The sequence below is a fragment of the Polyodon spathula genome, chromosome 21 (genome assembly GCF_017654505.1).
Source record: "Polyodon spathula isolate WHYD16114869_AA chromosome 21, ASM1765450v1, whole genome shotgun sequence".
Taxonomy (NCBI): Eukaryota; Metazoa; Chordata; class Actinopteri; order Acipenseriformes; family Polyodontidae; genus Polyodon; species Polyodon spathula.
The window spans coordinates 4,881,631-4,895,698 of record NC_054554.1 but is presented as its reverse complement, the minus strand read 5'-3'; the positions used below and the strand labels follow the sequence as shown (position 1 = coordinate 4,895,698).

At 35.0% G+C, this 14,068-nt stretch overlaps 1 protein-coding gene across 2 annotated transcripts in view; it reads left to right on the top strand.

Annotated features, from left to right (window-relative positions):
* itfg1 (integrin alpha FG-GAP repeat containing 1) overlaps window positions 1-11,277 on the top strand; it is an 84,688-nt gene extending 73,411 nt beyond the window's left edge. For both annotated transcript variants that reach the window (XM_041222237.1, XM_041222236.1), the window contains exons 15-18: window positions 3,721-3,845; window positions 4,776-4,858; window positions 6,572-6,689; window positions 10,111-11,277. In XM_041222237.1, the coding sequence (XP_041078171.1) occupies window positions 3,721-3,845; window positions 4,776-4,858; window positions 6,572-6,689; window positions 10,111-10,170 (386 nt within the window). In that variant the 3' untranslated portion in view covers window positions 10,171-11,277. The remainder of the gene's footprint in view (window positions 1-3,720; window positions 3,846-4,775; window positions 4,859-6,571; window positions 6,690-10,110) is intronic.
* Window positions 11,278-14,068: the final 2,791 nt, after the last annotated feature.

Below are 14,068 nucleotides of genomic sequence, written 5' to 3'. Positions count from 1 at the left end.
ACTTGGCTCATATATATTTATTTATTTAGCCATGTTTTATCACATGGAAATGTCTGGTAAACAATGACATCATTAGCAAGAAATCCACTCAGCACCAACTGTGGTTGTGTTAGTGCGGTTGTAATACACACACACACACTGGGCATTAACTAACCAAACTGAATTAATAACTGCACTCTATACTTGTTCTGAAAATGATTAACTAGTGCGGTTGTCGCTGACCTTTTTAACGGAACTGTGTTTGTGTACAAAAGTTGAACTCACAACCGCATTTAGTCTGTGTGTGTATGTAGCCTAAGTGCCTATATTTCTCTGTTCTCTTAAGTATACCACAGTAAGATGGACTAGATAGCGCTCTATGGACAGAGCGCCTTATCTCTACAAACCACACCGCCATATTTTGTGGCAAATCAATGTCTAAATTTTCTCCCATTGTATAAGCTGTGAACAAGCTTCAAAGCCCTTGTATTATACACCTTCATCACAGTGCCACTTTATCTCATCCTTAGACCAAAAGTCATGTTGCCAGCTGCTGTCATCATGCATGTTAATGATTAAGGAACTCACTGTTTCAGCAACAGTGAATGCTAAGGATCTGGTTCCTTTCATTGAGATCTAAATATGCATCACAGGAATGCAGCCGCAAGTTTACTTTCTAAACTACATAGCAGGCGCTATGCATCCTTCTGTGAAAATCTGATTCAGCTGCACTCCTCTCCAGGCCTTTGGCTTGCCTCAGCAAGAGTACTAAAAGCTTGGCAATATTTTGTAAACAGCTTGTGAGTCTAGTAAATTAATTTAGAAGGGAATACTTTATAAGACAGTTGTAGATTATTCAGGGGCTTGTTGTTTGTGCCATTGTTTTGTAAGTGAAATAAATAATGTGATAATCACGTTGCCCTTGGTACAAACCCTATAAGTCATTCTGCTGGCACTTATATCTGTCCCTAAAATAAGTTGGTATCGTACTCCTCGTATTTCGAAGTCGATGTTTTCAGAAATGTTATTAGCATAGAGAGATTGTTTTTGTATTTGGAACATTAGTGGCTGTGCGTAATCTCTTTGTTGTTTAGAGGATATTTTGAAGTCATCATTTATCTCTGAGCCCTGTGGCTTTTTATTGCCTGCTAAAAGACATGCTGGAAATAAATCCCTATGGCTGGGATACCAGCAGATGCACAGAGTAGACCGCAAGCTGCTCTGTCAAGCCAGAATCAAGCCCGAGTGCAGCTGGTTTGGAGCAGTTGTGTTGGAAACTGCTCCAAACATCCTTGGAAACATCCTGTCAAAGAGTGGTAATGAGGTGCACAATATAATTAATTCTATAGCAGAGAGGAAATGCATAGCGGCTATGTAATTAGAAATCATTTTTGAAAAGTGAGCCTTGTAATGGGGGCGGATGATATTTGTTTGGGAGAAACACTGACGGGAACATGCTGCTTCCGCTATCGTAAACATTTTTATGGAAATTGTTCCGTACACTGGCAAGCTGTTTCTTTACAATCTGTCATTTTAGATTAATGGAGACTACAGCAACCGCCTCCAGCCAGGGGAGTGGGATTTAGAGACCGTTTAGACAGGTGACCCCTCATTCAAAACATTCGTGAAGGTTGCTAACAGACGGGAGTACATTATGGAAATTATATTGGTCCCAGGACCAATAAAACTGCTGGGTGAATTATCTAACTTTGAGATGGGAACCTAAATGCACAGGCACTTTGGGCTACAGTACCTTGTATAAGGTAACATTAGATTTGTCAAAAATGAGTGCCAGTTGGTATCTGTAAAACCAGACTCTTTAAAATGACTGATTTGAGACCCAAAATATAAATCGTTTGTATCTTTCATCTTGCTTTATGTTCTTTACATTGTGAAAAAAATCACTGTTCGTGGTCAGTGGCTGATCTGATAACTTTAAGTGGATGGGATCTGTTGTGCTCGTAAATGCCTTGAACAAGATGGAACTGAATGACTGGGTTTAGCCTGGACAGCGTTTAGAGTGCTTTGTAATGAAAATAAGTCAATGAAAAAGATGTGTCTAATGTTTTTACTTGAAAGGAGACTGGATTAACAATCAAAGTCAATAGCCTAAAAAAGCATTTCAATTTTATCTCCTTTTTCTCTAAGTACAGTATGGGGGGGCACTTCTTTTTAAGTGATGTACTAGTGCTTCATTGATGTGGTCCTCAATAGGAAGAAACTAAATTAAACTTAAGCCTCCATAGCAAAAATAACCATTTCTGTGATTGATCTGATTACAGTGGTTTTTACACAGAGTACATTAACAAGCTGTGTTAGAGTTGAGCTATCATTATTACTGGGAAGTTTCAATTCTCTAACTATTCGTCACAGAAGCGGCATGAGAGAAGGATCATTATTGGTATTGTCTTCTATCACCTTGCTTGATTGAACATGGCAATTTTGAAGTATTTGTTATTTTCTTTATTTTTTTAATATATGCTGCTCACCGAAAGAAACTAAACACTAATATTTAATCATCAAAATAAACGTATCACTTATATTTGGATAAAATTCACTAGATGTGATCGAAAAATAACACTGTTTTAGAGCAGCTGCAGTGACTTTTTATTGTGCTGATTAACAATTGACATCACGAGGATGCTGCAACCACAGTACGCTGCCCTAGTCCAGCCTCCAACATGCCGATTGCACAAAGGCACTGTTCCCTTGACAGATGTGGCATATTGTTTTTTTTTTGTTTTTTTTCTGTGATTTTCTTTATTTCTTTTATTCAAGGTTGCAATTCAACAGCTGAATATTCAATGTCCAATCAACTGTCTCACTAATTAGGTGATTAAGTGTATTTGCTTCAGTCATAGTCACTCAAGCGTGTCATGGCCAAGGGTGAACGATCAAGTGATTAAAAAGAAACCAGAAACATTTCGTCAATGTCCATCATTTATATACCTTATCTTTTTTCCAAAATAAATGTGTTGTGATAGTGATACGTTTCTTTTGGTTCTTGGTATGCATGCTTCAGATCTGGTGCAGCATCATACATTTTTGAAAACATCCAGAAGTTGCTGAATTGCAGATCTAGGCTTGTAAAAAAGACATGCCAACTGGGTATATTGCGGGGCAGTCCTGTGCAAAGTGACTATATAGAGTTCCTATGCAGAGGTCTAACATGTTCTTCTCTACAGCAGAAGTCTCCTTGGTGTTTTTCTTTCTTTACATCCCCATCATTGTACCTCACCTTCAGGACTAAATTTTGCTCCTGTGTAGCTTGGTATAACAGTATAAGTCAGAGGTCACTTGATTTTCATCACAACATTAGCAGCCAAACCCTTAACTACAGAAGGCAGTACACACTGTGGAGTAAATATAGGATCCAATTGTTCTGCCCTATTACTATTTACACATAGTTGTTCCTATGACACACTTCAGTTAGCTTCATTTCAGGTTTAGAGGAAGTACATGCGGGCATATACCAGTACGTAAGTAGATGCAGGCATTCACTGCAGCCTAATTACCAAGTAATCAGGCTCCAGAAAATTTTCTATATATTAATTTATTAGTATATTGTTAAATGTGAGCATTATGTTGCAGCTGATTACAGATAATGAATATGTACCAATCAGAAACCTGCTTTGCTTTTTTTTAACCTGATTCTCAAAAGTGGATGTCATAATCTTTAATCTATTGTGACAGTGTTTGTGATGTGTTGAGTTTTACACAGTGATTTTATTTGCATTATAGCTGGACAGCTAAGCCAGTCAGCACATTTTGCCCTACAGCTGCCCTATACTGTGCTTGGTTTGGGTCGCAGCGCTAACTTCTTGGATCATCTGTATGTTGGGATCCCACGTCCCCCGGGAGAGAAGGTAATAGCAGCTTGTCCACAGAATATTGCATCTCATTACCATTAAAACCTAATTTCACATTTTTGTATTTCTTTTCTGATGAGATCTCTAATAGATTGTACGTATTCTTGCTTTATAATAATAAAGTGTTCTCAATAATATTTCATATTACTCTGAAATGATTATAATCAATTAGGAAATGGATTGCTGATAGAAGTGTTTGTTACTGCCCTAAGGTAAATCAGAAAGCTCCCTGACAGTTTATAATATTCCCCATGTGGCCTCTTTCAGTTAACCTTTTAAACCTTGGTAATCATGGCTTTGAAATACCATTGTGATTCCTTGAATACTCCCTAAACGACTGATTTTGAGTTAAAGCAATGTATCTTTTCTGAAAATAAAGGCTTCTTCATTCAAATAGATTAGAAGTGCAGATTTCTCTTTCATTTGCTGCAACCATTATTTCTTCAGACATTTACATTACCATAACCTCAGATGAAAGTGCATACAGGCTTTTACAAGTCCTAAGTGTCGTTCATTGTAATTCCACCTCTTTTTCTTTTCTGGACAGTTGACATATACAACTGTTTAAACTATTTACCAAAATTAGATCAGTAATTTGGTTTTAAAACTATTTACCAAAATATATATATATGATAATTATATATATATATATATATATATATATATATATTTATTTAAATATATAATAAATATATTTTTCTTATACTGCCCCTAACTTATATTTAGCAATAATTCTTATTGCATATACTAAACTACTGTGTTTTTCTTTTCTTTTTTAAAGGAGTCCCTAATAATGTGCTTTTGACTATTTAGGAGTTTAGGAGAAGCTCAGTTCTAGCCTGCTGTAGACCTCTGTAATGTAGGTAACTAGAAATAAAGAGCATCTACTCTCATGAAAGCACCTTAACACAGTGCTTTGTTTTCCAGGCTATCCGAAAACAGGAGTGGACTGCAATCATCCCTAATTCTCAGCTGATCGTCATTCCCTATCCCCACAACAACCCACGCAGGTAAGTCACTGCAATTAAACCCATACCTATTTATACTCAGCGACTATGCTTTTAATGAATAAGATGGCATAATGCTGCTAACAGCTCAAATGGATTTATGGTTTTCCTTGTTATAGAGGTTAGTCACCTCTGGGACCTGTGTTTGCTTTCACCCCCAAGTTACAGAACCATAAATCATGTCATGCTGATGGATGTTTAGTGAAGTTTGCTGTGGAAAGTAAACATTGTAAAATTTTGTCTAATATGAACAGCTTTCATCCTCAAAAAGCTATGGTTGAACTGCTTGTACTATGAGCAGAAAAGCAGTGGCTTCTCAGTATAGCTGTGTTTTATTTATAGTATTCCTGACAGGCAAAAAAAAATAATAATCAAGTAAGTGGCAGCTACAGTAGACCATGTGGATTTCCTCTTCAAGCCTCTGATAACTGATGTGTAATAATTTATAAAAACTCTTGACAGTCAGGTCATTCAATGAAAAATCAGGACAGAAACTAGCTCGTTGAATCCACATTTTAAATTAAAATCCTTAATTGAATGACCTTTTAAGAAGATTATTTTGAAAATATACAGTTCTGTAATTTGTACCTATTGAGTATTTGTTTAAAGATTTTCAGGGTCAATGGTCAGTCAATTTTGTTTTCAGTAAAACAGGATCCCCGAGATCTATTCTTGCCCAGCTATTGAACAGCAGCAAGTTTTTCTAATAAAAAGCAGCCCAGGTAACAAGTTTTGTGAAAATCTAAGATAGTGCTGTGTTTGGGATGTCATCCAAAATACATTTTGGAATGCCCAAGTCGTGTCTGAATACTGTGGAAGCCACTGCCGTTCTTTATGAATTACTACAAAGATGATAATATCTGTATCCCTTGACCAGAAGGGTCACCTTGGCCTGACGGCATGACCATCATCTTTGGTCAAGGTTACCTCTTGAAAGCCAATTTGAGACATATATTAAAAAGTTTCTTATAAAATTTGGGAACATAAAATACTTTTATAAACCTTGTAAAAAAAGTTTATATTTTTTTTTCATGATGATAGTTAAATTGGATTTTACTTATATTTGGTATTACTTTCACAATTTTAGTAAAAAAAGTGTGACTTGTTTCAACAAAGTTTATATATATATATATATATATATATATATATATATATATATATATATATATTATATATACTTATATATATATATTATATCCTTTTTTTTCTTCTTCTTGAAGGCTGCTGTAGAAATATTTACACATATCGGCTGAACAATTCAGGGAAAGGTTAAGCTATTAGAAGTAGGTTTTATCAACCGTCTAAGTGATTTACTTATTTAATTCTGAAAGCTTGGACTATTTTTTGAGCTTACAAAAAGAGCAGCCACATCCAAACAGCAGTAGATCACACCATCTTACCATCTCAGGGGTATAAACATTTCTACCCCTTTTCTAAGGAATAAATAATTCACACATAACCCCTCAAGGCAATTGATCAGTTAAAATTAATATCCATATAATCAGTAGTCTGTGGAACCTGGAGGATGGAGTTTCAAATTACAAAACAAAAAACATAATGGTGTAGGTGTGGTAATAATTAAGTACTTGCTATTAAAGCTGTGTTTTTTATGTACTTTAAAGGAAGGCTAAAAAGTAAATCATGAAAGCAATAATTGGCTTTCAAGCTGTTCATGACTATGTGTTGCTTATTATTTTTCTCTTTCTTTTTTTTCAGCTGGAGCGCCAAACTTTACCTGACCCCAAGTAACATAGTGCTACTAACAGCCATTGCACTAATTGCCGTGTGTGTTTTCATCCTGGCAATAATTGGCATATTGCACTGGCAGGAGAAGGTAAGTGCTGAAGTATTAATGGTGCTTTCACTGTAACGTCTATTTTATTCTTTTGAAACTGCTGATACAGTTTTGTTCCAATTACAAGAAAACAGACACAGTGGAAAAGCTTATTCACATGCACCACAAGACAATGTTATGCCCCCAGTCCAACTTTTACACTTTCTATAATCATGCTGACCTTATTTGCCTCACTGTTACCCAGTCACCCTTTGGCCTTGGTTTCTCCAAGCCTGACTATGAAACAGTCTGGTTTAAAACATTACAAAGCAAGCCATTAAGGCACTAGCGACACCGTAAGAAAAATAACATTGAAGTGCCATGGCAATACCCTATATTGTATTTACATAATCCTCTACTCCACTTTGACCTACAAATATAAGTGTGACACTAAGTTTTTTTTTTTTTTTTTTTGGTATGGATATACGGCATTATTTTATTTAATTGTTTGTTTTTTTTGGGAATCGCCAATTATTTTACCCCCGATTTTTTCCCAATTTGGAATGCGCAATTATTCAACCCGGCTTAGCGCTGCAACCCACACTGCAACTCGGGAGAGACGAAGACTCGCATCCTCCGAAATGCGTGCCGTCAGCCATCCGCTTTTTTTTGCACATGCTATGAAGCCATTACAGAAGTAAACCCTCTCCGCCCAGGCAGCGCTTGGCCAATTGTGCGCCACCCCCTGGGAATTCCTGGACACGGTCAGCAGTGGCATAGCCTGGATTCCAACTGCCGATCTCCAAGCTATAGAGTGCATCCCACACTCATGGCAGAGTGAGAATGAGAGAGGGAGAAGAGGCGGATTTAGAGTGTTCAAGGTCATGCTGCTGCCACTGTCTGGAAATGCTCTTTTTTTTCTAAATCCTGCAGTTGTTGGGTAACCCCAGAATCATATAGGATTGTAAAATAAAACTTTACCCAGAAATCATACCAATTTTAATCTTAATTTTTTGGTTTCTTTTACACTAGAAAAAAGTTATTTTAGTAACCCTTTCCGTTAAGAAAATTGGAAGAAAAATAAATGTCTTGCGATGATACTTTTCTTATGATATTGCAAGCCATGGTGAGTCTGCTTTTTGTAGTAATTTTTTTTTAATGGCACCTCCCCTGAAACAGTGGTGCGCTGATAAAAGGATGATTCGCCTGTATTCAGCTTCATATAGGTAGCTGCCCAAAAGTCACAGAAGGGGGCTTCAGAAATCTAAATATTATTTTAAATAGAAACATATTGACCTGTGGGCACCCTTGTTGTAAATTAATTAAGTCAACCGGTCAGAGCTCAAATGTTATAGAGTCACGTTAACATTACCAAAGAAAGCAGGGTTTTTTTTTTTTTTTTTATTCTGCGATTCTGTACAATATGTTTGGTGTGTGTGTATATGCATATGTGTGTGTGTGTCTTTAAAACTGAGACAGATGTCACTTGACCTAGAAATCTTGATAAGGTTCCTTGTTATGTGGTCAGAAAAGAAATGGAACCCTTTCAGCTGAATTACTGCCATTTAAAAAGAAGAATATAGCTAGTGTTTTGCCAGCAGTTTTTTAATTCCATTGTTGTAGGATGATGCTAATAATAAATAATGATAATTACCTTACTGTCCTTATCTTTGTATTGTTGTGGATAAGAGACTAAAGCTGCCAAGTTAAATTAAGTGCCATTAGATTTGCCATCCTCAGTCCTAAAATACAGCTAAATCTCCATCTATTACAGCTGGGATGAGTAGCTCTTGGCACAGCACTGACTAGTGTCTGCTAAAGCAATACTTCTATTAAATGATACAGCTACTGTACTGCTTTCATATGATATTTGTAACCATGACACATCAATTGCTGAAGGCTTTCTAATATCTGTGCCTGCCATTTCTGCTTTATCAGATACTGGCTGATATCTCTGTAGTCTTGTTCACTAGGTTGGCATTAATAAAACCTGCCATTGTTTTTCTTTTAAATGAATAATATACAGTAGTTAATGGCAGTTGTTGACAATTTAACATTGTGTGACATTAAAAGCTCTATGAAAATGTCATTCATTAGTTCATTCTGTAGGGTGATGCAAAACCATTGGCCATAGCTGTGCAGTGGAAATAGAGGGTATCCTAACTGCCAAATCTTTAATAGTGAAATGACACAAAAATTAAAACTAAAGGCCACTGCAGATGCATGTAGTTGGTTCATTAGCAAGGATCTGCTTTTTTTATATCAAAGGCTGCTGTTTGATGTGATTCATTGTTAGGCATACCACTCAGTTGGAGAAACAGTACAGTAATTCAAAACTGAAAAGATTGATTAAAGTCAATATATTCAGCGCAGAACCAGTTTTATTAGCTCTTATTCAAGCAATTCATTCTTTCTGGCTGAAAAAAGTGTTATTATATCTGCTTTAGAAGACAGTTTGGCATTGTGGTTCGCATAAGACCAAAGTAATGAAGTTTCGGTTATAGATCAGCTCCTTGCTATTGACATTAAACTGCGTTTGCCTGATCTTTCAAATAAAAAGACATTTGCACACTTGCCATTTACAAATATCAAAGCAATACGTCAAAATGATAAGTCAATATGGAACCTTAGTGTAACAAAATAAAATTTAAAAAAAATCAGTTAAAACATTTGAATGAACATAGATTGAATGGTAGCCTGATCCAAGTGGAAAACCATTCTGAACTGTTCCAAGTAAATAATTCTAGTTATGAGAAACCTTACAGATTCAGCTCTATCACTGAATAAAATGATTCAGGCTTGGCAGCAGGGAATTTGTTGCACTTAAGGCTGCTGTCTTTGATCATCAGTTTGAATTCATGTTGTGTTTCTCATGGAAATAAAGCCTTTGTTTGTGAAATGCCAGTCAGTGGAGCTTACCTTACACCGAACATTCTTAATTATGTAAAATAGAACACAGTGTACACATTGACATTCTTGTGATCACAAAAACTGATTAGTATTTTTCCTCACTGATGAAAATTCATGAAGGAATATTTGATTAAATTGGTGATCGCTAACATTTCTCCAAACAATGAAGGTTATATTTAGGGATGTGTATAGTAAGCATCACAAACCATATATTGAAATAATCCTTAACACAGTTATGAGTAATTTTAATGCAAAACAGTATCTGGAGATGGTAGTATGCAAATACCTGTCATTACAGTGTATGGGGGCACTGTTTGCTATGGAACCCATGAGTGAGTCAATGATGTCAACCCTCTCACTAACTAGAGGGTCATGCAACAGGCAGGTATCATTTTGTCTACAAAACTTGGATTCATAAGACAAGCGAATAGGCCTCACTTGCATATTAATATTTTTCAGAATGTAATGATGATTATTTAAGATGTCAATGTGGTTATACATTAAGACCCAAGTGAATGTGTTTGATATTGACGTTCCACTGCTTCCTGTTTTTTGTTTTTTTTTTCTGTAGAAAGCGGATGACAGGGAGAAACGCCAGGAAGCTCACAGATTCCATTTCGATGCCATGTGAAAACCCAGAGTCCTGTAACGGTTGTTTACCCGCTATTGGAACAAGGGCCTTCTGTCACATATGGCAGTGGAATGGATGGTTAGGAACTGTGTAATTGTAAAGAATGTTTTGCTATTTATTAAGATGATTTGAGACCGCTGAACAGCTGCTTTCAGTATTATGTTTACTTCACAATCAAAAGAAAATGGGTTAGGATTGAGTGTACATCCATTAATTATTACAAGAGTAAAGAGCTGCACTGTATGTGGCTGAAAGATCAGCTTCTAACACATTTTCTGTTTATCTTTAGTGCCAAAAATATTATCTTGATTAAAGAAAGAATTGTTGTTTTAACTCTTTCAACACTGCATAACTATATATATATATATATATATATATATATATATATATATATATATATATATATATATATATATATAGATGAAGACTAGGAAAGCCAGCTCAAAACTATGAACCGCTATAGTATAAGAAAGTAAACTCCTATATTCCCAGAAGGAAACACCAAAAACTATTAACATAGCTATTATGCAGTCATTTAGTGCTGAAAGAGTTGATTAAGAAAAAAGACAAAAGCTTTTATTTTGATTTGAAGTTTATTGTAATAAGCTAACTTTGAACATGACTAAAAATGTAAAATACCCCTGGAGGAGACCTAGCAAGATAATGTGTTTGCACTGTATTAAATGTTCATGTATTACACTGAAAGCAGCATGTGCATACAGTAAATGATGTGTTTCATTTAACAATTATTTCTATGTTGTTCTTCCTACACTCCAATTTTTGCATTCTCTAACTGGCTACAAATGTATGTTCAGTGAAACTGAATGAGATGAATGGGACTGTGAGTTGCACTGTTCCATGGTACTTGCTGGAGCTGAACCCACTTGTAAAGTTATACAATCCTTTTCATTGATATTCATTCCTTAAGCTTTGTTTGCCAAGTTTTTTTTTTTGTTGTTTTGTTTTGTTTTTTTTTGTTTTAAATGCACTTTTATTAAAAATTAGTAGAAATGCCTTTATGCAATAAGTGCTGCTATACTAATACTACTGAACTGTTTAATTCAAACTATTCCTGATGGTCAAGCTTAATAATGTATTGTGGGTATTATTTTATGTTCTGGGCTAATGTATTTTCTGTCACTGTATATTGATCAGTTTGGTTTTGTATATTGTAATTGAATGCAGAAGACCACTAAGGCTAAGTAAATGTCTTGCATCTTACAAATTAATGAAACCTATTCTGCTTATGCATTACTCATGCTTTCGCTTTTCAGGTATGGGGGTGTAGGGTGGTGGTCTATTTAACACATAAAAAAAAATGATGTGCACTACTTTATTGTTGTGGTAATAACAAAATGCATGCAAACATCTATGTAAAATTATTAAAATAATACACAACAAGGATTCTTAGCCTTCAAGCAAGACTTATCGTTGAATAGAAAGCACTCTATTCAGTGCAGTTTGTTCATGGCTTCTGAAATGCTTTTGTGAAGGAAAACTTTTAAACCCATCTCCTGTCTCTTCTTCAATGACATTCACAGCAGTATAGTGACCAACCAGTATATTCTTGAAAGAATGTTGGTTCTGTACAAAGCGTGTAACTAAGAGAGTATCTCTCCGTTCCTCCATTATCAGTTCTCATTCTTTAGATTTTTATATTTCCATACAATAGTGAAGTCTTAAACGGAGCACTCCAACAAGCAAATGCACTGGGCTTAATGATACATGGCATTGCAATGAGGCAACAAACCTGTTTTCAAATGCTATTGTGAATTGAATATGAAAGAAAAAGAATGTTGTCCTATCTGCTAGTGTCATTAAGCTTAGAACTATTTCCTTCACAAATACAGGTAAACTATTATAAAACTGTGCAATACACTGAAAAAGTTTAATTAACTGGTATGTTTGGAGATGTGGCTACAGGAAAGTTAAATAATTAAATATCTGTTTTTTTTATTTTATTAAATGCAACAAAAGATAACCAGAATAATGCCACAATGTTTAGCTTTTTATTATAAGAAACAACATTGAAAATGCTGCATTGCACACTGAGATTTTGAATGCCTGACACTGAAGGTGTTGAAAAAATAAGAATATTTGTTGTCACAACGATAATATTGTTACTGTTTGTTTTGCACTTCATTAATATTTAGCCTACGTTTGTCATAAGAATGACCCAGTTAATTCCCAGATGAAAACCTAACCTGATGGATTCATAGACAAAGGGAATAAACAGTAGCTGATATGAATACCACTGTCCTAAAATTTAGAAATTGATTTTTTTTTATTGATTTTTTTTTTTTTTTTTTTTGTGTATGTAATGTTTTTCGGTGGGTCAATAAGTAAACCTTGGCAAAAAACACCAGCAGGGTTATTACAGTGAAAGAACAGCTGTACTGAAATCCTCCACTGTTAATGTCATTAAAATAGACCTCACCATATCTCTGAGAGTGTCATCCTCCATTTTAGGCTGGCATTGAAACCCCCATATTTACTTGTGCTGTGGCTCCCCTCCACCTGTACCTCTCAACCAGCATGACAATAATTTCTATATAAACTGAATCCATAAAATCATCATCTTGTCTTGTTGTTGGTGTTTTGTTTTTGTGAGATTTAACTTATTTGTGTGTGCAATGAATCATTAAAATAAAAAAAAAAGGTGGCTAAAAAAAGTGTGTGTTATTTGGATATTTTGATTAAATTAAACCTATTTGCGCTACATTACACTCTACCATACTGCTTATTTATTGCGTGTGAATGAAGCATTAGTCAGTAGCAACCTAGTTAAAAAAATGTGCCGTTCCCATAATGCTGATGCCATAGGCGGGGTTAATCGCATTTGATTGAATCTATATTAAGAACACGTGGCTGCAGTAAGGTGGTCAATCTGTATTGATTATTCAAAGGGAAGACATGCGGGTCTAAACACTGCTGAGCCCAGCGACTAGACTTGCTGTCTTAGAAAGAGTATTAAACAATATTTAACAATTAGTACAGTGTTTTAGTTGGCAAAACATTTTTCTTTCAATAATTTAAGATTTTTTTGTTTTGTTTTGTTTGTTTTTTTTGTCTGTCATGTTCGGAAGGAACCCTCAAATCGTTCTACAAAGGTTCCATGGTAATTTTCAATATTACCCCTAATATTCCATGTTCTGGACACTCAGATCGTTCTACAATTGTTCTGTGTTGTTTCCATACATTATAACTCTAATATTCACTTCCTTAAACAACTCCCCCCCCCCTCCCCCCCCCCAGAAAATGGCGGTTCTCTAAGAGATTACTGATCAGATTTAAAATTGTCCTCCAAAGTACAAATAGATATAATCTCAGTCACTTTTCAATGAAAATGAAAAATCAGATCTGTATTATTTTTGTGAATCTCAGGCATGTAAATTGAGTGTGTCTTATTACATTTTTACATGACTGAGAATCTGACTGGTTTCAATGATTTTACCTGCACTGTAACTAATTGAAGTTACACAATACGCAATCAAAATACTTCGGTCTATTTACTGGGAGAACTACGGCTGAAATCTCAGTAAATGTGTAAAGAGAATTCTATATAGCTTTTGCATTTAGGAAACTTAACTGTACAATTAGGTGTGCTAAAAAAAATAAGATACAGTTTGAATGTGACACAAAACTGTTGTCTTTATAGCTTGAGGACAAAATGCCTATTTTTGAGCATTCAATATAAACGATTTAAACCCTGCATTTGATTTCATATATCTATCTATCTATCTATCTATCTATATCTATCTATCTATCTATCTATATATATATATATATATATATATATATATATATATATATATATATATATATATATATATATATATATAATCACACAAACACACACATTCATGTTTGTAGAGGAATGAACAGCACTGTTCTGCAA